Source organism: Peromyscus californicus, unplaced genomic scaffold (genome assembly GCF_007827085.1).
Source record: "Peromyscus californicus insignis strain IS unplaced genomic scaffold, ASM782708v3 Scaffold_23__1_contigs__length_62951481, whole genome shotgun sequence".
NCBI lineage: Eukaryota > Metazoa > Chordata > Mammalia > Rodentia > Cricetidae > Peromyscus > Peromyscus californicus.
Genome location: NW_026294534.1, coordinates 37,375,797 through 37,403,271, shown reverse-complemented (window position 1 = coordinate 37,403,271; position 27,475 = coordinate 37,375,797). Strand labels below are relative to the sequence as shown.

At 46.8% G+C, this 27,475-nt stretch overlaps 1 protein-coding gene across 6 annotated transcripts in view; it reads right to left on the bottom strand.

Moving 5' to 3' along the window:
- Positions 1-27,475, bottom strand: part of Acsl1 (acyl-CoA synthetase long chain family member 1) — a 68,299-nt gene that overhangs the window by 20,318 nt on the left and 20,506 nt on the right. For all 6 annotated transcript variants that reach the window (XM_052752227.1, XM_052752229.1, XM_052752230.1 and 3 more), the window contains exons 2-7: positions 26,369-26,595; positions 11,129-11,243; positions 6,789-6,853; positions 3,599-3,700; positions 1,322-1,421; positions 943-1,121 (exon numbers count right to left, since the gene is read on the bottom strand). In XM_052752227.1, coding sequence (XP_052608187.1) covers positions 943-1,121; positions 1,322-1,421; positions 3,599-3,700; positions 6,789-6,853; positions 11,129-11,243; positions 26,369-26,563 — 756 coding nt within the window. In that variant the 5' untranslated portion in view covers positions 26,564-26,595. The remainder of the gene's footprint in view (positions 1-942; positions 1,122-1,321; positions 1,422-3,598; positions 3,701-6,788; positions 6,854-11,128; positions 11,244-26,368; positions 26,596-27,475) is intronic.

The following is a 27,475-nucleotide window of genomic DNA, read 5'->3' as shown; positions in this document are numbered from 1 at the left end:
ATAATGAGTTTCCCTCTGACGACTGGTTCCTCAAGAAAGATCCTACAGACCCTGCTCTGTAGCCTCTAATTCTCTGTAGAAGGAAGGGAAGTAGACATAAAAAAACTAAAAGCTGATTTCTAACAGTGTCTCAAAAAGACTTCCATCTTCAGCAACAGCGCAGTGTGATCTACTACCTATGAGGCACATGTAAAAAGGACCTCCTGCTGGCCTCCTTGCTTCCTAACCTAAGGTCAGGGTTGGATCAGATCACATGCACCCCCTGATACTCCTAGAACGGTTACTGTTAAAGTTGTGCTTAAGCTGAAAATAAACCACATCGAAAATAAAAACAACCAAGAGATAAATAAGTGAGTTGTGCCAGATAGTTTTCCTGTCAACATGACAGCAGCTAAAGTCATCTGAGAGGAGGGAAGCTCAATTAAGAAAATGCCTCCATAAGATCAAGCTGCAGGCAAGCCTGTAGGCATTTTCTGAATTAGTGACTGATGGAACAAGGCCCTGCCTATTGTATGGGCTGTGTGATTGTGATTGTATGGGATTGTGTGATTGGGACACATAAGTCAAATAAACCTTTTCCTCCCTCAAGTTGCTTTTGGCCATGATTTTTACCACGGCAACAGAAGCTTAACTGGGCCAAGCGACTCATTCCTGTGATCCCAGCATTTGACAGACTAAGGCAAGAAAACTGCTACAAGTTCAAGGCTAATCTGAGCTCTGCAGTGAGTTTTAGACCAGTCTCAGCTATTACAGCAAGACCATCTTAAAAAACCAAGCCAAGCAAAACAGACAAATAACGCAGCGTGCAAGTCCAATCCTCGTCTAGTGGGAAGATGGGAATTTGTCCAGTATCTTTAACATGACTGACCAGCACTGGCATGACAGTGTCACTGGGTACCACATCCAACCCCTCAGAGAAGCGGGCCATGTGGAAGGACTCACCTCCAGAGCCCTCAGGCTGATGATTTCCACCCCACACTTCTTGCCTCGTTCCACCAGATCACTGCCATAGGAGTCCATGATGACTATGATTTTAAGGCAGGGAGTTAGCTTATTTTCTACACCTTCTAACAAAAGTTTGGCCTTCTCCGACTTGTCAGCAAAAATCACAGCGAGTTCAGCTGTAAACGAAGAGGAGATAAGGAGTGAGTCCTGGGAGGTCAAAAGCTTGACTGTAACATATGACACAGACATACGAAACATGCCAGAGTGGTGCAGATTTAAACGTAATACTCCCCCCTCTAAGCAGATACACGGATGTAAAGTCACCGAATCTGAACCCGGAACTAAGACAGTGGTCACACCAAGGTCAAAGACGTACCTTTGTTCACTATGTAGGTGATGGCTTCGGCTCCCAGGGTATCATAGAGTGGAACAACCACCATCGAATAAGCAAAGCATCCCTGCTCGATGATCACCCACTAAACAGGAAAAGTCACAGAAAGAAAAAAAAGTGACGTCTCGCCAGAATCATTGCAAAGGGCAATATGCGGAAAGTCAAACCAGAAGCATCTACTGTAGCAAAATGAACATTAGCCTGTCTACTACTGTGCACACCGGGTACCAGGAGAGTTCAAAACAAATACTCGCTCCTTCGTTTTATTTGTCTGTTCTTGCAATCTTCTCCTTCTTTTTAAGTTAGTGTACAAAAATCTGTCTCTTGTTAAAATCAAACTGCAATCTGCCTAAGGAAGAGAGGCAAGCGTGTGAGGACAGGACCATTACAAGGCAGTCTGGCTTAGAGAGCAGGGACCCGCTGCGGCTTCTAGACGGCTGCGGGAACCTTGGCGGGGAGAAATCTGCGTGTATCCGTCGTAACAGAGACACCATTGGAGCACGGGGGAGACAGGGAGAGAGAACAGCAAGGGACTTGCAATATCTAAGGCTGGGAGGCAAGTGAGCAAGCAGGCTGGATAGAAGCCTGGAGGCATGGGCGGACTGGAGTGAACCTGTGCCACAAGGGTCTGGCTCTACTCCACGGGCCACCCGGAACTACTAAGGTATTCTGGGCAGCCCAAAGGCTGCGGGGTTTGAGGAACGCCATTCCCACAGCAGTATGGAGTAAGGTCTGAGACCTGGGAGCAAGAACACCTATCTGTCAAATAAGAAAGCTGTCTTGAAAACAATTCTCCCTAGAAAAGTGACCAGGGCAATTACTGGTTCTCTTGCCACTAACCTTGGCTGCAGAGCAACTCGCTGATGTCCCAGACAGGTGGCACAGTCCCCTTTCCTCTTACAACTCTTTGAGACACCCCTTTATCCCAGCTGCACTTTTCAAATGACACCACAGGATGCTGATCACAGCACAGAGAAGGATAGAGCTGCTGTGAGCGAGGAGCCACTTGGTCACGTGCATGTGGCCTGGATCTGGGACGGCGCCTGTGTTATTAGGATTTCCTCCAAGACTCTACTCAGGGGCTCTATGTCCAGAAAGCATGTCCTGGCTGATCCCCCACAATCCTTCCGTGTGTCCACACTTACCACATTTGAGAGAAAGCATCAGTAATCTATTCCTTGAAGTAAGGGATGTGTTTTGTGGTTGTGTGTGGGTGATAAAAATTCTCCTGAAGCAAAATTTTAGGCTGTGTTTCTGAGACGTGAAAGAAAACCAAATCATTCCATGAGATTAAGCACAGGCCAGCTGTGGACAATGCGGCTTATTGGCAGAACGTGAGGCTCAGTCTAAGACGACGTTCTAACTTATGAAAACAGGACGCAACACAGGGGTAGCAGAACTAAGAGGCCTTTCTGGACATGAGCAGAAATAAAAATAAATTTGATGCTTGCATTTTTCCAGGGCAGCGAATGCTGACACAACCAGTTAACAGTGCCCCAAGAGGGACTCCCCACTTCGAGTCACTTTATTTTTAAAATTGTGTGTGTGTGTGTGTGTGTGTGTGTGTGTGTGTGTGTGTGTGTGTGTGTGTGTGTGTATAGGTGCCCGTGGAGACCAGAGGAGTTGGATCCCCTGGAGTTGGAGTTACAAATGATTGTGAACCAAACTCTGGTCTTCTGGAAGAGCAGTGTATGCTCCTAACCACTGAGGTACCTCTCCAGCCCCTGAAGTCACTTTTCTGAAGTACTAAGCGTGAGCTTCCACAGCCAAATAACAGCTGTATACAGCCACAAAGGCCAACTCAGAATGGGTATTTCATGGTATTTTAAGTTTGGAAATTTGATCAGAAGAAAGGCTCAGACCTTTTAAGGAAGAAAAGTTTGCTTCTAACAAAAATATACCCAAGATTTCTGGTCTAATTTATCAATAATCTATTGATGCCTTTTATCTAGTCACAGAGGTAGCCCATGAAGAGAGGAGACTTCCGATATGAAATTTTGTTCCTAAGAGTTTTGCTGACAACCGGAATTAAGAAAAATGTAAACAAACAAAAAAATTATGGGGGCGTGATGGTTTTCTTTTTCTCTTAAAGTTTAAGAAATTCTCGGTTCAGGTTTTCATACCTCTAACTTTCTACGGAAAAACCACAAAGCCATATTCCCAGCAGAAAACAGACAACAAAATCTCGTCCCCAGCAGCTGCAGGCGTGAAACCATGGAGACTCGTGGAAACCCTGTGCAGTAAATGGCTCGTGGTTAATACCTCAGGTCTGTTTTGAGAAAAGATGCCGATGAACTGTTCTGAGGCGGCCTTGAAACCCTTCTGGATCAGCGCGGAGCCTATGCACTCAGCCAGTTCTTCAACCTGCAGAAAGGGGAGGGGGGAAAGGCAAGCATTAGCAAAGAGCAGCATTCTCATGGCAAGGACTTTAAAAGCTCACCAGGTGACGCCAGTGTCTCAGCTGCAAGCAGAGCTATTCAGAGAAGGGGAGCTATGCCTTTTCAAAACTGTCTGCACAACACAAGGTTTTATTCACCACAATGCAGCAGTGTCAATGGACCTGGCCATAGGATTCCTTCTGCAAAGCAGGTTGTTCTCAGTTTGCAGGGCTCACTGGGACAATACACATACATTTATGATTCTAGAAAGATGGTGCATTTTACTCTTAAAAAAAAAAAAAAAGACTCAAAGAGATTCTTACTTTCCTAAAAGTCAGTCTTGTTAAGTGAGTAAAAAGTAAATTGAGGTAAAGATCTCTACAAAGCCAGAGTCGGCTTCGGGTAAATTCAGCTCTGTGTCTCTGCCAAGCCTCTGGCTGAACTGTGCAAATCACACAGCAACACCTTCAGAAACTCCAGGGACTTACAGTGTGCCCTGAACACCAATCTACAACAGATGCCTTGTTTCTTCAGGCCAATAAACCTAACAGAAACAATGCAGTGAGCATTGGGGAAGTCTGTGGAGCCTGAGGGCTGGCACACAGTGCCCTGTGTCCAACACACAGTCTTGCTATAGAGACTCTGGAAGCAAGGGTCTTAGTGTTTTGAGGTGGTCTCACTCGGCAGCCCAGAGTTGGACTTGGCCTCCATATGTATCCAAGGCTGGCCAGGAACTCACAGGGATCCTCTGGTCCCAACTTTCCCAGTGCTGGGAGTACAGATGTGAGTCAACACTGACTGATGGGGGGGCGGGGGCAGGGACCGGATAGAAACTAGTCTGGACTTTGGTAAAGCCAAACAGAAAGAGAGAAATCCCTCTGGTCACGTGAGTTCCACAGGCAAGGTGTTATAAAACCATCTCCCTTATCTCTCTTAAGAGACAAACACTACCCAAGCAGAGCGTCGGGCATTCTTGTCCACCCTCTGAGGAGGGACAAGGACAAATCCAGGGCTTCAATCCAAGAAGCTCTGACAGGTGCTACTCCCAGGCTGGGGTTTATGGCTCCAAAGGACAACTCCCTCCACAGCCACACCCTCAGACAAGCCAGCTACTAAAAACGAGGAGGGAGAGAGTCAATTTGTGCTGTTCATGAGTGTCACAGGATTACCTGGCCCCGGAACAAGCAACAGTGGAGCCCAGGGACAGAAGCCGTTTCCTGGACAGCTGTGTAGGAAAAAGGAAGGCAGCTAAACTGTGCTCACAGCTGCGCCTGCCCATCCTGAGTCCAGACCGGAAAAGCAACAACAGCTTGATCTGTATGATCATAATGAGAATTAAAAAAAATAAAAGGTGACATCTTCCTGCTCTGAGACACACTACTGAATCACAAACTGTGATTCAGACAGTTATGGCCGCTGATGAGTGAGGATGAGAGCACTAAGTGTGCAAATATCCAGATCCTAGTTTTAGGCTTACACAGACAGGCAGAGGTGTCCTCTGAACATCTGGGCTCTTCCCTATGGCCGCCAAGGGGTTAAATGCCACACCCTGGGGAGGTGGCCAAGGACAGTTTTGAGGATCAATGAACAGATGCCAACATGTCCACGGTACACCCGGCTCTGGTCTGGTTTCTGCTACTCACACTATGTGAGCGTGGGCAAGGACATTCCCAGGGCATTTTTCCCCATCTATAAAATAGGGGGACACTCCAAATTGGGGCTTTTAAGTTTCCTAGCACCCCTCAGGCAAAGACATCCTAGGCCAGGGGTGGGGGGTTAGAGGGAGCATTTGCTTCTGGAGATTTCTAGAATTATCTGAAAAGTTATACTTCCCAATAAATCCATACAAGTTGCCAATGCAAAACTTTAATCCATCCATTAGCTAGACTTTCCCAGGATTTCCTCTGCTCTGTTTTTCCGTAGATGCTCAGTGGAGTTCCCAAAGTGCAGCCCATTTCCTGCCCCAGCAATCTTTCAGCAGTGTGCTGGACCAATCCACAGAGCCATTCTTACAGCTGGAGTCTGAAATGGACCACGCAGGCACACGTGCTTAAACACTTGGCCTCCAGCTGGTGGCAGAATTCTGGAAGAGGCAGAGCCTTGTGGACATGGGGCCTAGCTGTCACATAGAGTCACAGGTTTAGGCTAGCCCTGCTTCAGATCGGGGCTTGGCGCTGCAAGCCGCAGGAAAACGTAATGGAATTCAGCTACTGTCACAAAAGCTACTACTTGGAAAGGTCAAGGACTTCTCCAAAGGTCAAGCCATGGCTTAAGAAGTCTTGGTGACATTTTACCTTTTATATATATATATAAATATATATTTATATTTTAATATAAATAAATAAAATAAAAATATAAAAAAATAAAATAAAAAAATATATAATATATATATATTAGCTGGTTCCTAAAACAATTTTCTTGTGTGCTTCCAAGAACTCCTAACAGTGTATTTATCTAAAATGCCTATCAAGCATCCAAGGGCAAACGAAACAAGATCTGTCTCCTAGGTCAGGCAGGTAGCTTTATTTCTTATGCAATTTAGGGTGAGACCCTCCTTTCTTGTACAACCTTACCAATAGACCCTAACTTCTTTTTTTTTTTTCTTTTCGAGACAGGGTTTCTCTGTGTAGCTTTGCGCCTTTCCTGGAACTCGCTTTGTAGACCAGGCTACAGAGATCCGCCTGCCTCTGCCTCCCAAGTGCTGGGATTAAAGGCATGTGCCACCACCGCCTGGCTACGACCCTAACTTCTTACCTAACCACTTCTAGGAATGTAGACTGCGCATACAGATCTCCTTTTTGATATACTAACCGGTCATTAGCACTCAGTTGACCTCCTCTTTTACCGCTGCTTGGCTTTCAGATCTGTTGAGATCTAACAAGCTACATAATCCGCTTGCACAGCCGGGCACCAAGCCTTCCCCACCATGGCGGACTGGATACCCCCAAACCCGAGAGCTCAAATCAACCTCTTCTCCATTTATGTTGAGTATTTGGTGGAGCAGTCCACTTAGCTGCTGACCCTGAGAATCTGGCCACAGATGTGAGGAGAGCTATCAGAGCCAGGGAACTCACCTGCTTGTAGGAAATCCATTCGTAGGGCTGGTCTGGCTTTCTGGAACCCAAACAGGGACCATTGTCTACAAAAGAAAAAACAAAGATGAAGCAGAAGATGGCCTTGACCGTTAACTACTCCTGCGTTTTCTTTGTTTCTCTCTCTATTCCTCGAAACAGCAGTCTAGTCTTCAAATTAGAAATGGTTTTCCCGCCTGGAGTCTAAAGTGATTGTTATGTTTCTTTGTTTAATTTGCTCTGTTTCTTAAACAGAAGGGGGTTGGAGATAAATAATGGAGAAAGGCAGATATTAATATGACTGACTCTTTCGTGGTTGGGTTGGGTTTTTTGAGACAAGATCTCTCTCCTCTCTCTCTCTCTCTCTCTCTCTCTCTCTCTCTCTCTCTCTCTCTCTCTCTCTCTCTCTCTCTCTCTTCCCCGGAGCTGAGGACCGAACCCAGGGCCTTGCACTTGCTAGGCAAATGCTCTACCACTGAGCTAAATCCCCAATCCCAAGACAAGATCTCTCTTATCTCATCGCTCTGGCTGTCCTCGAACTCACTTTGTAGACCAGGCTGGCCTTGAACTCACTGAGATCGACCTGCCTCTGCCTCTGGAGTGTTGGGATTAAAAGTTTGTGCCACCATGATTTTCAAGAACATTTAACTTGTAGCTTTTTCTTTCATGCCAGTGACTGAGTGTAGAGATGCTACTGTGGGTTTGCAGAAGGGGCAGCCACCAGAATTCCTAGGGAAGCTTCAAGCATTCCAACTCAGAATGAAATGCACCCCAAAGGTCAGGCATTGGAGGCTTAGGTTCCAGCTGATGGGCTTCTGAGGAACAATGGAGCCCTGAGGGTTCGACCAAATCACTGGGTTAATCCCTCCATGGGCTTGTCATAGGAGGGCAGCACTGGGACAAGATCCTTGAGGATAACATCTCGCGCTGGCTGCGAGTTCCTGTATCCTGCCCCAGCCCTGCTAACTTTCTGTCCCCCACCCCCACGGGGAGGAAGGGAAGGGAAGCAAAGATGCCACAATGTCTGGGTTCACCAGTCCCACATCTGAGTTTGTAAAGGTGTTCTGATCTGGTATGGGGACACGGCAGAACTGGCAAGGAAGACAGGAGAATGGCTTCCCCGGGGGCTGTGACAAGCCTGGTGCTAATACCTAGGTCAATGCCTAGAGGAGTGTGGCGCGCAAATGGATTCAGGTGTCACTCAGCCGTCGAGAAAATGGGAGGACATGAGCTGGGCTCCTGAGAGTTCCCTGACAGCAGACCTGACAAAAATGGTCCTTCCTCCAGACTCACTTCCATTTACAGTACCCTAACCCAGGCTGGGAGCGTACGGTAGGGGCAGCAGCTCCCCATCATCTGAGGGGAGACCCCTCAGCTACAGGAACCGATGTCATTTTATTCCTCAAGAACTGAGACAGGCGAAGTGCAGCCAAGGGTCACAATGAGCCAATGGCTGTTTCTGGAAGCAGTGTTAGTAGAACACGGCCTTACCTACTCATCCGCCTGCATCTGAAGCTGCAGAGAGTCTGTGGCCCCAAACGTCTAAAGCCTAATGTATTTACTGTTTGGTCTTTATGGCCACAGCACGCTGATCCCAGCTCTAGAGCTGTGGTTAAGAAGAAGCTCACTGACAAACTTGAAAATACCCATTCCCAGGCCCTACTGCTAAAATCTGCTGTGACTGGATGGCTGGGCATGAGCTTTAGAATTTTAAAAAGTGTCCCCAGGTGACACCAACTTGCAGCTAGGTGAATTTTAAAAATATTAGGTTTGAGGGGACTAGAGAGATGGCTTAGCAGTTACAAGCACTGGCTGCTCTTCCAGAGGACCCAGGCTCAATTCTCAGCACCCCAAGTTCATCTCTGACTCTAGTTCCAGGAGGTCTGACGCCCTCTTCTGGCCTCTGTGGGCACTTCATGCAACAGATGCACAGGCAAAACATACACAGAAAAACAATTTTTAAAAAATTAAAATGAGGTTTAAAAAGCTCTAGGCTATCCCAGCACATGGGAGGCAGAGACAGGTGGATCCTTCTCTGAGTTTGAGGCCAGCCTGATCTACAGAGTGAGTTCCAGAATAGGCTCCAAAAGCTACAGAGAGAAACCCTGTCTTGAAAAACCAAAAAAAAAAAAAAGCTCTAGGTTAGCTTCTCCTGCCACTGAACAAACTTCTGACCGTCTACGAAAATGTTGGGCTTTGCTCCTCTATAATTTTTTAATCCTGAGATATCCTAAGAAAATTAAAGTTTAGGATAAAATGTTTCTTAGAGGAAAAAAGGAAACATTGACTTAAAAAGCAGCTGCCTTTAATCTGTGTGTATGAAGAAAGCTGACATTTCCCTTTCCTGTGATTTATTGAAAACCACTTATTTTCCAATCAGACAATTGACAACAGAACAGGAAGCTGTCTGCATGCCAGAGGTCCAGGGTAAGTCAGCCGCACACTCCTACATACACGCCACTCTCTGCTTACAGAGGAAAGGCTGTGTACATCACTTACAACATAGATTTTCATGTAGCTTGATGCTGGCCTGCTCTACCTCAGGGAGATTTACTGTCCTAGATGAGCTCAGCCCTTGATGCCAAGGTCCAAAAGTTCATGTCATAAATGACATACAAGGAGGTTTGCTTTCTCTTTACCATGGGCTAATGCGCCTTTTATAGGACTAGTCGGCTGAACACAACAGGCTGAGTAATCAGACCACACCAGTGTCGCAGTAAACAGCAGGTACTTGTTAAGTGTACACATGTCCTGTGGGGCACAGAGAACGCAATGTCCCCTGGTTCCTGACTGTACGGTCCCAATCTAGCGACCAGTGGCAAAAAAACAGAAGCTAGAGTATGGATGTTAAGATCTATTTCTATAGCAGAACCTCAGGAAAGCAAGAGTGGCCCTTAAAAAGAACCTTCCAGCCGGGCGGTGGTGGCACACACCTTTAATCCCAGCACTTGGGAGGCAGAGGCAGGCGGATCTCTGTGAGTTCGAGGCCAGCCTGGGCTACCAAGTGAGTTCCAGGAAAGGCGCAAAGCTACACAGAGAAACCCTGTCTCGAAAAACCAAAAAAAAAAAAAAAAAAAAAAAAAAGAACCTTCCTTCATGGACAATGTATTGAGTATCCAGTGTGGACAGGTCCTGGTCAGTGCTGTGGGGAGAGCAAAATGGAAGGACATGTTCTTGGGGAGCACAGGCTGAAAAGCAAAAGGTAGGGCATGCAGGCAGGAACACCTCCGCACAGTGAGGGTTCACTGCAGAAGCAGACGTGAGATGCTGAGAGGAAAAGGGGAGAGGCCCCACAGGAGTGAAAACGACACACTCCGAAGATGCTTAACAGAAACACTGACATGCAACGGGGTCTCAAAAGAGCATCAGCGCCGGGCGGTGGTGGCGGCGACGGCGGCAGCGCACGCCTTTAATCCCAGCACTCGGGAGGCAGAGGTAGGCGCATCTCTGTGAGTTGGAGGCCAGCCTGGGCTACAGAGTGAGTTCCAGGACAGGAACTCCAAACTCCAAAGCTACACAGAGAAACCCTGTCTCAAAAACCAAAAAAAAAAAAAAAAAAAAAAGAGTACCAGCATACCAGCATGTCCAGAACACTGACAGAAGTGTGGAAAGCGCAGGCCTGTGACCTGGAAAGAGGAAGTGCATGAAGCCGTGAAGGGAGGGACCAGCAGTGTTCTCGCTTGAGGACCGGTCCAAGGTGGGGAGCTGGAGAGAGGCTGTAACGGAGGGAGGCAGGCGATTGGACAGCAAGGGCTCTCTAGGGTGTTTCTGATGGGGTGCAGCTTCCCTGGAAAGTTAGCATTTCTCTCAAAATAAGAGTGTTAATGGGGGCTGGAGAGATGGCTCAGCGGTTAAGAGCACTGGCTGTTCTTCCAGAGGTCCTGAGTTCAATTCCCAGCAACCACATGGTGGCTCACAACCATCTGTAATGAGATCTGGCGCCCTCTTCTGGCCTGCAGGCATACACGCAGGCAGAACATTGTATGCATAATTAATAAATAAATCTTTGAAAAAAAAAAAAAAAAAAAAAAAAAGAGTGTTAATGGCCCAGGAAGCTTGAAAAATGATGGGCCAGGGCCAATTAAACATTTTTTTTTTTAAACTATAGGAAACATTGGAGCACAGTACATGTGATTCTCCATCAAATATAGGACATATTTGGTGACAGAGGACATCTGCAGGGTCCTATGAGCTTTGAGACTGACTGACAGGTTACGGAAGGAAGCGGAACACGAACAATGCTGGGCATGGGAAAGACTGGCAGATGTGCCTCTTTGAAAGGAAGGCTGCTCGTTCCTCACGAGGAACAAGTGTCAGTCACACCCACGCAGCTACGGGCTTACTTGACACCTGCATGCCCCTCTGGAAGCCATCGTACAGTGTTCGGACATCGTCGTAGATGTACACCAAGAGCTTGTCGTTGTCGAGGAGTGCGGACCGTCGAGCACCGTCAGTACCCTGGGGAGGACACGGGCGAGGAGGATGTTAGCAGAAGCCCACAGCATCACGCCTTTACCGAAGTGCGTGTCACGGCCAAATGAAGTTAACCAACGTGCCTATCGGCCCCCCACCCCACCCCGAGCCTTGTCGTTTATTTGTGGTACAAACACGCTCTCCTGTCCTAGCAATTCTCAGGTGGACACTAAATACACTAGTAATGAATGGTGGCCATGATACTGTAAAAGAGATTCTGTGAGCCTATTTTACTTACCGTACACCTTCCATATATGTGATTACTATTCATCAGACGGATGTAAAATAGATCCTAACTGCTATGCGGTGACTAGCTGCTGAATGAAGAAGTGCAGAATTTGTTGATGTGCTAATGTAAGTTATGGGGGGCCTGCCCTCACCTTCCTCCCCCAGGGTACTCTTGAGGGGTGAGGGATAAGAGACTTAGATAGAAACACAGAGGGGAGAGAGACAGATAGAAACACAGGATAGCCTCGGGAGGGCCTGGATCCTTATCCACCAGTCCCTTCTGTCTCCTCTAAAGGGTTTTTAAAGGAATGCCAAGGGGTGGAGCAAAAGACCTCCCCCTATCTCAGCCAAGTGCAGACCCTTCCAATCACCTGGTAACCACACACATGGTCAAACAATCCTCTGATGCACCCTGCTGGGTAAAGCAAGCTCAGATCTCACTAGGAAATGAGCTTTGTGGACCTCCACACTAAGTCAGTGTTAGAACCACGGTGGCTTTGGAGAATGAGGCTAAGACAATACAGCCATGAATGAATCTTGGGGAAAGAAAACGGAAAAACGAATAAATAAATAAATAAATAAATAAATAAAAGCTGCTCACAGACTCATAAGTACTTGCCCTGCTAGACAAAGCCAACGGGAAGGAGAGGACAAAAGGAAAATGTCACCACCTCGTGTACCCAAACTGCATCCACCAACAGAACAGAGAGGATGACCCTACCAGCTTGGAAGGCAACAACCGACCACTCAATTTTAACTTCCGTAAGTCACCTATGCAGGGTTACTGCTACAGCTCTCACTCATTACCAGCTGCAACACAGTCCGGGAGGTGTCAGCTACTAAAGGTGAGCAGACGCAGGTCTTTCCAGGTGTTTGTTGGACAGGTGTGCACATCTGCTGCTCAACACCATCTAAGTTCTCTCCACCTGCTAGGGCCTAAACACAACTGCCATGTACAGGGACTCCTGACCATGAACAGAATGTCAGTTCCTAGCCCCCCATCCCCCGAAGTAGCAGGAGGAGCTACCGAGCTCTCTAGGATCATAGATCATATGATCTCTAGGATCATACTACACGGGGTCCAGAGAGCCACAGGAACCCCTCAGACATCTTTTCTACACCGGCAGGTAAGAGCTCAACTACTAGGTTAGAGCCTTCTTCCTATTTCACACTTCAAAGAAGAGGCCCTTCGCATTTACGACACCCAGGAAACCCTTGGGGGAAATGAGAACGTGGTCTGAGAACTTCCAGCACCACAAGAAAGGATTGTCCAAAAAGTGGAAGAGATCACTTGTGGCTTGAGGTTAGGTGAAAGAAAACAGGAAACCACCCCAGCCAGCAGGGTCAAAGAGCAGTCAGAGTGGAAGTACAGGCACCCTGGCTGTCCCATGCTGTCCACAGGCAAGTCCTTAGGACACTGTGCTCAGGATGGTGCCTCTCATCCCACTCACCCACTCATCGTGCCACGGAACCACTCATGGCCTTTCTCTATACCGCGTTAGCTCTTTAGAAGCGATGATGATCCATACCTGCATTCCACGGAGAGGTTCTCACAGCTCTGAGTGGAGCAGTTGAGAGTCAGATAAACAGGGGGCCTAAGACTTCTGCTATGGTGTGAATCTGAAATGTCCCCTGCAAGCCTCATGTCTTGAATGCTCATGCCCTAGCCAGTGGTGCTATTTTGGAAGGCTGCTGAACCCTTAAAAGGTGGGGCCTCTCTGGCAGAAGTAGGTCACCAGGTATAGGCCTTTGAAGGTGACAGCATCCAGTTCCTCCCGAGCTCCCTACATCCTGTCTGCCATGACACGCACAGCCTCTGACACATAATCCCATTGCTATGAACTAAGCTGCCCCATCGGGCCTTCTCTCCCATAGGGGACCGATACCCTCTGAGACCATGAGCCAAATTAAAGCTTGCCTCCCCTAAGTCATGATGCAGAAATGAACACCGGACAAATGGTGCTGCTGCTCTGACTGCACCTGACCATGTGGTTCTCGGACTGTTGGAAAGGATCTGCGGGAACAATCTGGAAGACCCGGCAGCGGCAGCGACTATGGTGGGAGTTTGGAAAATGAAAAATGCCTTTAGGATTTCAGACAGTAAAGACGGCTCACGAGTTTTCAGATGGGAGCAAGGACTCCATTAGGAATCCGGACTAGAGTTCATTTGTAGGATGTCCTGGTAAAGAACTTGTCTATAATTTCCCCACACCCCCCCCCAAAAAAAAATTAAATGAAGCTGAACTAAAAAGTAACAGTAATAACCAATCAATTTGGAGGGGAAAAATGTCAGGCTGTTGCATGGTTATTACTAGTTGCTTTTTAGTCAGGTTTACTTTGAGACTTGTAAACAAAAAGATGGGGAGAGAGAGAGAGCGAGAGCGAGAGCGAGAGCGAGAGCGAGAGAGAGAGAGAGAGAGAGAGAGAGAGAGAGAGAGAGAGAGAGAGAGAGAGAGAGTACAGCTGGCCAGAATGGGACTTATTTAATGTTGTAAACAAAGGAGTAGTTAAAGAGACTGACCACTTAGGAAAAGCCGGCTAGTCTGTACCAGGAAAATAGGAAAGGGGCCTTGTGGACTTTCCAAGAATTGGAGAGACTTTACCCACCCAAAATTCCTGGATCCTGGGTTTTATATATTTCACCATCATATTATATATACACACCATTTATATATACATCACCACCATTTTATATCACACACACACACATCATCATCATCATCATCACCACATACTATATATGACATGAAAGTAAAAATGAAACCACTCAGGGGAAGGCAGAGGGTACGAGAGAGAAGATGGTCCGACTACATTTCACACTTGTGCGAGATGCAGTACCATGTGCTGTGAATACACACCCATGCTGAAGAACTGAGTTAAAACAACAACAAAATAAACCCTCCCGTGTCTAAACCCAAAAGCTTATTTTAAAGACCTTCCTTATAAAGAAAAACTCTTCCCTGTGAAGCAGGGCGAGGGGCTCTCTCACAGGGCCCTACCCACAGACAAAGAACTCAGGCAACTAAGGAACACTAAGAACGGAAGACACAGTCCCCTTGGGAATGAGTCCCATAACTGATTATCCAATACCAAGTGGTCAGGCCTAAAATCACACACATACAATTAACACTAAATGGTCTGAGCAGGTTGTAGCTATATATTTAGGAGTGTGTGTGTGTGTGTGTGTATCTGTGTGTGTGTGTGTGTGTGTGTGTGTGTGTGTATAGCAATAACAACTAAAGAAAAAGGGGCCACAAGCCATGATTTTGAGAGAGAGGTTTACACAGGAGGGGTTGGAGGGAGGAAAGGGAAGAAGGAAATGATACAATTATATTTTAATTAAAAAATAATTATACAAAGGTAATGTATTTTTAAAGCTATGATAATAAGTAACATCACTTTGTGGATGCATGGATTCCCTTATGAATAAACATAATTAAAATGACGGAGGATGCTAAGGAGAAAATGAATAATAGCCACTAAACTGTGAGAACAAGGACAAAGTTTTCCTAGGGTGCCTGACTTGCACAGAGCAGCATAAGAAAGTGTCTTCCCAGGTCTCCCACCCCAGAACTCAGAGGTGACTGTGACCATGGTGCAAGGAGGCATGGGCCTTGGAACTGGAACCCAGAGGCAACTGTGACCACAGGGCAAGGAGGCACAGCGGCTGCCCAGGCTGACAGTGGAAACATTGTGTTGTCCGGTGGTACTCGTTGTGTGGGTGGGCAGAATCCTAGAGTCATGGAATCATGGCAGCTTCCACCAAGATGTTTAAGAAATTCTTGGGAACCAGGCCAATGTATATAAGCATCAGATTTGCTGCAGGGAGCCCCCGAGAGGTCTGCAGATGAAGCTATGAAGGCGAGGACTAAGGTATAATGGAGTTCCAGGATGGTGGCGAGGACAAGAACACAGGCTGTCTGTCAAGGAAAGCTGTAAGCACAGAATAGAGCCGTCCCAGAACGGAGGCTGCATGTGTCACTTGTGGCAAGGAGAGGTGCTTCCCAAGGTCACTGGGGCACACATCATGTCAACATGTGCCTCTCACGCTGGACACAGAAGTACAGGACGCGATGTTTGCCCTGCTGGCTGTGGGCCTTGCTTTGGTCCTACCATCACACACACATTCACACACACACACACACACACACACACACACACACACACACACGGCCCTTGCCATGCCACCATCCCTCCCTTTTAGAGTGGCAGTGTTTACTCTGTGTCATTGTATGTTGGAAGTGTATAGTTCCTGTATTTTCTGGGAGCTCAGAGCTAAAAGACTGCTTTGGGTCTCAGCGAAGATTCTGGATGCAGACTTTTGGACAGTGACGGAACTGTGAAGGCTGTGGGACTCTAAGTTGGACTAAATATATTTTATGTTATGAGATGGTCATTAGCTTTCAGGGCCCAGAGGTAGAATGCTATGGTTGGAATCTGGAATGTTACCCCACAGGCCCATGCTTTGACTCCGTGTTCTCTAGCTAGTCACTCTATTAAGAGAGGCTGTGGAATCTTCAAAGGGTGGGGCCTAGTAGACAGACTTGGGTGATGGTGTAGGTGTTTTAAGGTGTATCTTGTCCCTTGTTTCTGGCTGGCTCTCTGCTTCCTATCTGTGGGAACACAAACAGGAACTTCTTCAGTCACCATGAACTGAGTGCTCCACAATGCCTTCCCCTCTGTGAAGATGGAAACCTGTGAAACTGTGAAGCCACAGCCTTTCTTCCCTTAGGAAGTCGCCTCAGGTGTTGTGGCCACTGCAGTGCAGAAGTAACTAAGACATCTTGTCCTTGAGTGACCAAAGACTCCAAGGAATATTGGCCAATCCAAACAAAACAAGGAAGTCAACAAGGACAGACAAGAGTAGGTCTGGACTCCGAGGGGCACAAACTTAACAGAATTGTCTTTGTTAGAAATAAGTTCTGGGTTTCAAAGAGAGAGACCATCATCCCAACTGCAGTGTCTGGACAAGGGAAACTTTACTCTTGACCAGGAGGTCACACTCGGAAGAGTGAACACACACACTGCACTTGGGGGCGGGGGGGACTCTGTCCTTTCCCCATTGGCGGGAGTGGGACCTCATGGCCTCATTTGATTGGCTAGTCCATCTTAAGGTCATAAAATCCTGGAATGCAGCAGGAGGCCTTTGTGTAAACAAAGGTTTATCAGTTGGGGGCGGGATTAAAAATTTTCATGAAAGTTTTAAAAGGTGGGGAAGACAGAAAGTTTTATAGTATTTAGGAGAAAAGACTCATGCTTAATATTTCTTACATCTGAGAGACCAGGTCTACAAAATACAGACCGGGGGACAACTGCCATTTGTTGGGAAAGGGAGTGAAGTAGGCTGAACCTGAAACTCTGAGGGTGTGACCCAGCAATCAGGGTTTCAACAATATTGTCAAGAGATCCTGGGCCAGCCCTACAGTCTGAGAAGCAGGATTCCAGGGACAAGCCCCAAGCTGGGGAGTGGTGAAGAGCAGGACAGCACTATAGAGAGAAACCTACCACAAGTGCAGTGTGTAGGAAGGGCTGTGGGAGGGAGAAAAGGATTTACGTGCGCTCAGTCTCGGGCAGTGGCCTGGGGACAGGGCAAGGGCAGCCACGCCACGTGCCACATGAAATCTGTCATTTAACAGAGAAAAGGGAAGAATTAAGGCATGGAGAATCATAGCTCCGAGTCCAGGGGACGTTTGAAAAGCAGATGGGGTTTAGCTAGACAGTGATGACCATAACCCTCAAGACAGGATGAGCCTCTCGGTCTACTTCCCAACTCTCCAAAAACTGCTCTAGAGGGTCACTGCAGAACAAAGCTTTAGCTAAATCGTTCTTTAGTTAGGCTTAGGCTTTTGGTGTTAACTGAGCTGCAGGACTTGAGGAAAGATGGAGGCAAAGCTATCCGACCAACCCTGAAGAAGTTCATTGTACTCCTAGTAAAGCCATCATCTTGACACCATATCCCAAGGATAAGGTGTTTATTATTGGTCTAATTATCAGAACTAAACTAATTGGCAAAGCCTTGGAAAGGAAGCAGTAAGGAGATGCCAAGGAAGAGGTATGAACTAGAAGGGACAGGTGGAACTGGGCCAGAGGTCCCACTCACTGTCACTCAGTTGTAGGGAAAGGCTATGATCTGGAGAAGAGGGCAGCGGAATGGGGGTGCCATGCTTTGAAATCTGTTCTAGGAATGATCACAGATTCCCCTAAACGGATCTTCATCTTGGATGGGCGGGAGTGTTCCCATTCTTCCTGAATAAAAATGCTGTAAGTAAAAACTGGGCATTCATCACCCGAGTTACACAAACCTACAGCAAGGCGTACTGCACTCTGCAGGCCAACAGCTGGAGCCCAGAGTGCCCAGATGTGCCACAACACAGAGCCTCTAATTGCTAGGTTATCCAGGTCCACAGATACGGTTCTAGGAATGGCTGCTACTGAAATGGAAAAGGTCTTAAGTGCAGCCTCCCAACATAGCCTGCAGAAAGAAGGTTGGCTGGGGAGTAGGCTGTGCTCAAGAGATAGCTACCAGTACATTCTCCAACATCTACAGGGTGCTAAGGTCCCTTTGGGATCCGTTTTTCTATACATCGAATTAGTAAATACAGCTGAGGCTGAATTAGGCTAAATTAGAAAGTAAAAACTCAAAATTCCCCCTGAGGGCAGAAAGGGGTAAAGGCAGGGATAGAAAAACAGGGAGCTTCTGTGTCTTAGGTAGTTCTGGAGACTAAAGCTCTTGTCAGGATTTGACAAGCAGGAACCCATGGTGGTGAGTTATTCTGACCTATCTTGATATATAAAGTATAACAAATGATGTCCCTGAGGAGTTCCTACAAGTAAAGGGTCCAACTTGACATTGTAGCCTCGCTAATCTCAGTCTATAAAATGGGTAGCTACAGGAACATAAGTAAAAAGCAACCCAGGAAGATAAAGAAACCAGAGGGAAGGAAGAAAAAGAGAGAATAAAGGAAGAGTAGTGGGCTAAGTCACTTCTCAAGAGACTTCCTAAGGCTCGGATTGTAATGCTCAAGCTGTCCCAGAAGAATGGCAGCAAACAGAAGCACTGTCCTGGTGGTGAAGGGCGGCACCTCTGCCCCGTTCCGGAGTCCGCTTCTCCCAGCACTGCACCTGACATCTGCCACTTGATTGACAAGCCGCTTCCCAGCAGCCCACCAACACACACTTCTCTTCAAAGACAGGATGAAACTGCTCTTCAGCAACACTAGATCTCGACATAAATGAGGTCTCTTCGAGGCCAGCCTGCGGGAGGCACTCCACACTCCAGTGACCTCTCAACGGTAATGGACAAAGTATTTAAACAACACCCCTGAACCGTCTCAGTAGGTACAGGGCAGAGGCTGCAGGGCAAGGGTCATGCTTACTATTTAACTAGACAACAACCCTGGTTCTTGACTCCCACAGGCAAAGACAGCACAACTGTCATCCACCGGTTGGTGCTGGATTTCCACTAGTAGAGGGAGAACGTGTGGGGCCTCTCAAGGCCAGCCACCTCTCAGCAAGGACAGGCTTGCTGACTGCATCCCTCCTCACTTCCCTGTTTACAAGGCAGTGAAGCAGAGCTTCCAATCCAGCTAGCCTGGTGAAGGGTTCTGCAAGCAGGCTCCTCCAGACTTGCCCACCCATCATTCCCTTCATGCTTGAGAGGACAGGGTCCCAAGAAACACCACCCTCTAATTCACAAAGCCCTTGGCGCTTTCCAAATCGAGTTAATTCTCTAATTCTTGCTAATGTCCTGTGTTGTCCACTATCCCAATCAGAAGATTTGTTTAGGAGAAATTGGGGGTGTGTGTGTGTGTGGGGGGGGTGTAGCACATAAAAAAGTATCACTAGAAGAAAACTCAGCACACATTGCTCTGGAAAAAGGAGAAGACTGTCTATAAAGTTTTTCCCTAGCCCTGTAACACACAAGGCACTAGGTGTCACCTCTGCCTGGCCTAAAGGGGCCACAGCTCCAAGTCCTACCCTATGTGACCCCACCTCTTGGATGTTGGTGCGCAGTAGAAACTTTCTGCAGGAAGCACAGAGTGGTGACAAAATTGTCATTTTTTTTTTCATTTGGGACTTTTTGGCCTCATTTGGGAGGGTATTTTAAAACTCAAGTAAATATTGCAGAAATCCTATCTGTCACTTCAGTGTACATGCATCTCTTGTGTAATAGCAGGTCAAAATCACATGTGTTTTCAGAATGGGTTTATCATATTCCTATGCAATCAACCCTTGCTTTTCTTGGAACTCAGTAACATACCAATAGGCAGGTATATTACATATTATATAAATTGTTATTTTGGGTTTATTTATTTATTTTTATGTATATGAGTGCATCTACAGATAGCTATGAGCCACCATGTGGGTGCTGGGAACTGAACCCCAGTCCTCTCTAAGAACAGCACGTATTCTTAACCACTGGACCATCTCTCCAGATGCAGTGTATAGTTTTTTAAGACTAATAATCAACTTCTTTCTTTCCTTAAATTTCGAAGACACCTGCTTAAGCCTTCTGCAGTCTGGTGTTAGTGTGAAGGCCAGAGCTCTGCCCCGAGTTCCCAGCAATCCCTGCCTTGACCCCCCAGTGCTCCCAGTCCACTGCCACTGCTCATTACCAGCCTGACACTTCCTCCTCCCAGGCAATTCAAAGCCCCAGGCACATGCATCACTGTTCCAAGTCAGCAGACTGCTCCTAGGAACACCTTATATTTAGGTTCCAAGAGGGTGAGTACGGTAAGACAGCAATATTCAGAAAGGTTTCATAATTTATCAGAAAGCCTGTTAAGTTTTGGGAAAGGTGCTAAAGTTACCGAAAGGCATGAAACGCTGATGTCTGCAAACTTCCAGAAGACTCTCTGAACAGAAGCACCCTGAATATGCTTTCTTTCTTTCCCTCTGATCCCCACTGTCCCGTGAGGACTGCCAGCTAAAGACATTCTCGGACACTGAAAACCCCTTTCAGAAAAATGTGTTCAGGAATTCTCGGAGTTGGTGGAAGCAGAACTGTGAGGGCAAACTTTGGCTCCTCTTTCTTTGACCACCTGTACAATTACTTTGCGATCAAGACCAAAACAGACCATGGGAAACAGTGACCAGGACCCCGAGGGGACAAATGGTAAGTCGATGAAAGTGACTGCCTTCAGGGTTCATGGGACAATGACAGATAGATACAAAGCCAGTTTCGTCATACCAGGAGGTTCTTCTGAAGCATCATGGGTACTTCCAGTCCTACACACCTCTACTAATTGCTCTCTGTCCTAACAGCGTCACAGAGTTGAGAAGTAGTGCTCATCTACAAATGACTACAAAGCAGTATTTATGATGTCATATTTATAAATAGCTGCAGAAATAACCACATCCTACCGTGGTCCCTAATATTGCTCAGTACTCAACTGCTACTTCCCTTTCACTTAAAAATTTACAACCAAGTGGCTTGGGCGTTTCCGCAGACCTTCAGGTTTGTGTGGGAGACAGCCACGGACACCAGCGTCCAACCTCATTCCACAGCAGCTTCCACCCAGGGTTGTTGCCAGCTGTCCACCTCCCAGCAGGACTGGATGCTGCCCACTTCAACCAGAGCTCCCTGGCTCAGAGCTGGTCATAGGTTTTCAAGTCCAAAAGGGCACAGCCATTCTCTGAGATTTCACCATCATTACCTTACAGGCCTGTGCTTGTTTTATGGCCACAAGTCTGGTGTGAGTAAGTCTTCATAAAAATGTATCTCTTGTGTTGAAGAAACTGCTCATGCCAGTTGGTAAGTGGGCCTTTGCATATGCGCATGGGTAAAGACGGAGTATGTGGAAGACTACTCACAAATATGTCTAAATATGGACCAGGACAGCTGGTCCTTGTTGCAGCGTGCCCTTGAGCTCTGACTTCAAGAATGGCAAGCTGGGCGGTGGTGGCACACACCTTTAATCCCAGCACTTGGAAGGCAGAGGCAGGCGGGTCTCTGAGTTCGAGGCCAGCCTAGTCTACAGAGTGGCTTCCGGGACAGCCAGGGCTACACAGAGAAACCCTGTCTCAAACAAACAAACAAATGGCACTTGACCCCCAGCAGTCCCTCTCACAACCAGAGGTTTCACAAGGACAGAGGCCTGCCCTACCTGGTAATGTGTCCATCATGTGGCAGAAGCTCGAGTACTTGCTGAATAGACGCAAGTCTGACAACTGGATTCAGCGAGCGGAGGAGGGCTCCGGAGGGCTCCGGCAAAGCCACAGCCTCTGCATCAGACTTTCTGGAGCATATGATTAGCACGCTAAGAGGAGTCACTAGCCACATGCAGCCCAGCATAGGAACCCATAAGTTCCAACCCTCCATGTATGAGGGTCACCAGATAGCATGCAGCCTACATATCGTATCATTTACTGTGAAGTGACGTCATCCAACTTAGAAACCAGATGAGTTATACCCAGGGAGCTGGTTCTGCATTTGAGAAGCTATGAATCCAAACCTGAACCCACATCTACTCACAAGCTTAGACACCGAATCTGCTATAGCCCATGGTTTAGTCACCAGAAGCAAATTCTACCCTAAATTCTCATAGTCCAAGAACTGCTTTCGATAGGCCAAGGACTTACAGGCGTAAATTCTTATTTGTTCCAATTTATTCATTTCCATAACTGGAGAAAAAACAAACATGTGTTTCCTGAAGTTCTTTATGACCTAGTGGTAGTCACAAGCCTTTCTAACCTAACTTGACAGGAAGCCATACCTCTCTTTTCTCTCTACGGCCTCCTCCAGTAATTCCCATGGACCTCATCTGCACTTTGCAACTGGTTATGTCCCAAATCCTTTGAGCCTCATAGGTGGGCACACCGCCCTCACCCCTGCAGTAGCAAGCTCCACTCCAGTCACATCTCTGCCCAACCGGGGTCAAAGGTCAGGATGGACAGAACTGCTGGCATTTCACAGCTCCATGCCTTCCTAGGCTCTCCTACAGCCTCAACCACCTGATTCTTAACAGTTTCTGATTCTATATCCACAGACTTTAGCCATCATTTCTTATCTTTCTTACTTTGTTTTGTTTTGACAGGATCTTGCTATGCAGCCCAACCTGCTGCCCTCAAACTTGCCATTCTCCTGTCTCAGCGCTAAAATTACAGGCCTACACATTCAGTTTCAGAAAAGCCTCCTCCTGAGTCCCAAGGCTCCAGGCACTGATCTTTCAGATTTCCTGAACCCACTCAACCTTCTTTATCATAGTAGTCCATTCTCCTCCCCAGAGCTCTTGTTTTAACAAACTAACACCAAACACATCACAGACCAGGCAGACGTGTGTCTTCTAAGCAGTGCTAGGCAGGGGCTTGACTTATGTTTCTTAGACATAAAATGTGGAGGTTAGAAGAGTCAGATGACTATGTCGGGGCCGTCAAGTCTCTATCTTCCGGGTCCTTCCTGTCAGGTCCAAAGGAAACTCCATTTCCCCAAACTCTGGTGGTTAGACAAAACCCAGCATATCGCAGGAGCGTGTGAAGCTGGTTCTCTCAACCAAAGAAGCCATTTCCCATATCGCAGGCAGACGGGACAAATGGCTATCTGCGGTGTCTGTTAGCATACCAAAGTGCACGCCGGCCTCCAGGCTCCCTCAGTGTCACAAGGACCTGCTACATATTTCAGAGTCCAGCCTGGCATCCTGGCTCTGCTCACCCCTCCCTACTCCAGACTTCTCCAGCTCATGGGCTCCCCTCTCCACAGCTACTCACTCTCCTTATAACCCTGCCAGTTCAGCTATGTTCTCTGCCGTCCTCTCTTCTGCCCTCTCTTGGTCCCCTGCCCTCTCTTGATCTGCTCTTAGCCTTCCTTTCTCGCTCTTCCCCCACCCTCTTCTCTCATTGCCCGGCCCAGTCTGCTGTCCATGTTCAGTCTGCTACTTTCCCTCTCTGCTCTGACTCTTCCAGATGTCTCTGGTGGTTCTCTCCTTCATGTCTACAATTAAAAAAAAATGTTTCCATGAACCATATCTTAGAGCGGCCATGTCATCAGTTTATAAACTTCTCAGCCTCAACGTATCTTAATGCTTCCCTTAACTGCAGGCAGCCCCCAGGGTCTGGACCCTAACCAATCAACAAAGGTTTCAAGTCACCATCACCGCTGTGAACAGCATCTTTACTAAGGGAAGGTGAAGAATTCAAACTCAGCAAGCAAGGGCAGGTGAGGAAAATAAGAGATCTTATATATCAAGTATGAAAGTAGTTTAAAACAAACCAAAAAAAAAAAAAACCCCAAAATCTGTTTTTATGTCTGTTCAAAGTCATGGAACAGCAGAAGCATCCATCTGCAGCAGGTGGGTGTTCCTCCTAGCTGCCAGGGAGAGGTTGGCCTTTAGGTAACCAAGGCTCCCAGGTGAGCTGCAATCACACACTCTGGGACAGGGCTCTTGAAATACAGCCTGATTAAACCATACTCAACTTTTCAAGATCCTGGTGCCAAGCCCGGCCACGTTCTGGAGCTGTACTGCCTTTTCTGATGGGTCCACAGAGATAAACTCACATCCTCTCTAGCACCCTGAGTCGTCATAGGAAACTAAGATGTAACTTACACCGAAGCCCTGGGTTGGTACTGTACAAACCAAAGCTAGGAAACAGCTAGAGTGGTCGAGGAAGAGAAGCATCCAAACCAAAGTGTGGACTCCTCATCTTAACATCCATGTAAAGTTTATAGAAAGGGAAGTGATCGAAACTGCATGAGATGGGAGGAGCAGGGGAAGGGCCAAATGGCAGGTGACTAGCAAGTGGTACTCACTTGCTTTCAAAGTAGGAACAACACAACAGCCCTTGTCCTGAGAGACAGCTCGAAACAGTTGTCAGGTGTCAGGAATACCTTAAGAAATTAGTGGTATTTGTTTTTCTTGCTAACAGAGTTTCATAGAACAATGCTCCCTATAATGTGTCTATAACTACTGAGTATATAACTCCCTATAATGAGTCTATAACTACTGAGTATATAACTCCCTATAATGTATCTATAACTACTGAGTATATAACTCCCTATAATGTGTCTATAATGACTGAGTATATAACTCCCTATAATGAGTCTATAACTACAGACTCCAACTATGTTTAAACTTAAAATTTTATTTCAATTTTTAAAAAGCAAAGCAAGTCCATTATTCCTAAGATCACTGAATTCTGAAACTCAGATCTAAATCTATTTCTTATAAACAGAAAAGAATCAGAACTCCTATATACTGAACAGTAAAATTATAATTTTAGTGTTCTGTTTATCTGTAATTTTAAACTGTTCTTCAGAGAACATGTGTAATTATTTTAATCAGGAACAATCACTTCATGCTAAGATGGAACTTTACACACTGAGGGTTGGAGAGGCAGCTCAGTGCTTAAGAGCATTTTCTGTTGTTTCAGAGGACCTGGGTTCAGTTCCCACACCCACACGGCAGCTCACAACCATCTACAACTCCAGTCCCAGATACGACATCATCTTTTGGCCTTGGAGAGCATCTCCATGCAATATGGTGTGCATATATCCATGCAGGCACACACTCATACACATAATGAAAATATAAATAAACCTTTTTTTTTAAACCACACTGCAAGTGTCCCCACTGGTGCACTGTCTCCTCTAGTGAGACCTGGGTATTTCCAAGAGTCGCTGCTGAATTACTGGGGTCTGAACTCTGTACCTGTCTCCTACCCCCTTGAGAGTGACACCCACTGTACCAGGTGCCATGCAGAAGAGAAGGAATGCCACAGTCACACCGACTCTAGGTTGAATCCTCCTCACTGGAGTATGGAAAGCTGGGTGGAACGCCATCACCTCCCCATGGAAATGAAGCAGAGAGCCCAGCTTTCTCAGACAACCCTTGCCTGTATCGGTCACAAATTACCGACTTATTTGGTATATTTTAAGAACTTCGTATTAACAAATCCCAGGACTCATTTAAAACAAAACCCCAAAATTAGCATCCCCAAACTATTAGTCTAGCCAGGGCTTTCTGCGGAGGGGCACAGTGGTCTGCCACAGCAACCAACTGGGGGAAAGGTGAGGGGACCTTTCACCTCTCCGTCCAAAAGCAGCAAATGCCTGTGTTTCCCAACCTCTTTCTGTGTTGAAAGTAACAAATGCTGACAGCTAATTCTGACCAGAGCAGAGGAGAGAGAGCAGCTGTGCAGTGGAGTATGTGTGAAGAGCCAAAGCACCCTGAGGACTTGGCTTCTCGGCCTTGTCAATCACTTGCGTGTTCTGTGAAATTTGGGAAGAGATCAAGAGGAGGACACAGGAGTGGTAGGGAAGGGAATTCAGGGGAGGAGGGTCTAGAGGTTCCTTACACCATCCCACCCACGATTCCTTATCACGTTTGCCAGCTTTCACATTCATGGTTACTTCGTGACCTTCCGTTTGCCCGGGGCCACAGACAACCTGGAACTCACGGTGCCAAGCACAGACGCCTCTTGAGTTCTGGCTCCTTGTGCCCTGTCCTAAACACTGCAGCCATGACATTCTGTTAAGGGCTGATGACAGCCTTCACCTGAGTCAAACCTCAGCATCCCTTTCAACAGTGTGAGAATGAGCTCTAGCGATCAGATGTGCCACAAGTCAAGCTCTCAGTGACATCTTCCCTACGGAACAAGGCTCTACGTTCTCTCTTTCTCCGGGCAGAATGTTCTATTCCCGCATGGAGTCTAGTAGCACAGGGAAGCTCAATGTGATTTCTGGGACCATCTTCAATGTAACTATGGAAAGACAACTAACCTACCTCACGTTTTCCGTCCCCATGCCCTGCCCCGTAATTTGGCTTCTGCATGTGTTTACCACCACCAACTTCTCTTTATAAACTGTCCTCAAAGACATATCAGCGAAGTTAAAACTAATCAGGGCACATGAAGAGAGAGCCCACAAGACAGGCCAGGCCCCCACTTACCGCTACTTCCACGGACTGCATGGAAAGGTCACATGGTGGCTTCAGAGCCTTAGGTCTCGTGGCGTACCAGAAAGTGGTAAGCGCTGCAAAAGCTCCAAAGCCCATGAGTGTGTTGGTTGGAAGGGTACGCACATACTGCCGGATGTCAATCAGCTCTGGCATCCGGAAATACCGGAACAATTCATGGACTTCCATGGTCCTGTGTTGGTGGCTCCTTAGGCAGAATTCTGTTAGAAGAGAAAAGATGCATGTTCAGTCCAGGGAGCAGGACACTTCTCCAGAATTCCCACAGACCAATCACTAGTGCCATGGCTTGCTGCTCAATCCAGCCATTAAACCCAGAGTCGAATGGTCCAGGTCTTTTCCACAGTCAAATCTCATTTTTCTGGTAACATTTGAGTCATTTACTTTTGTTCCATTTCCCCATTATATTGCATATAACAAAGTTTTCATTAACTACATTAAACTTAGAGAATTCTTGCCATATAATGTTCAAGTGATTCAGAAAAGAAGAAAATGACATCTTTGCTCCCTTCCACTCAGCCTTCACTGTCAAGGTGATAACATGAGTAAAGAAGAGTGAACAAGCCCAAACCACCTAAGGGTCAGGAGGAGTTGCTCCTGCCAGGAGATTCCAGAACAAGTTTTCCAACTGGTAAAACAGACCAGCCTCAATTTCAACACGTCTCTCAGCTTCCCAGTACAAGTGGCTACAAATGTCAGGAGATCCATAATCAGCTGTTCTAATCAGATCACTTTCTTTTATATTCCCCAAGGTATTACACCTAAACTGAATAAATAAATCAGTGCACATGAACTTGAAAACAAACACCCGAAGTCTCGAGAGGGGTTATGGAATTGTATTTGAGAGAAAGGTAAAACGGTATTGAAGACTGTACTCTGGAACCAAGGCCAGCCTTTGTACTCTCCTGGCTGTGTGAACAGCTTCTTTTGCCTTGCTGAACCTTGGTTTGTGTCTCCATAAACGGAGATGGAAATAGTACCCATTCCAGTGAGCTTTCAGTACTACTGAAGGATTCCCATCAACAGCTGAGGATGTTGTGTCTTGTGCCACACACAAGAAATTACTCAATAAATGTTAGATGA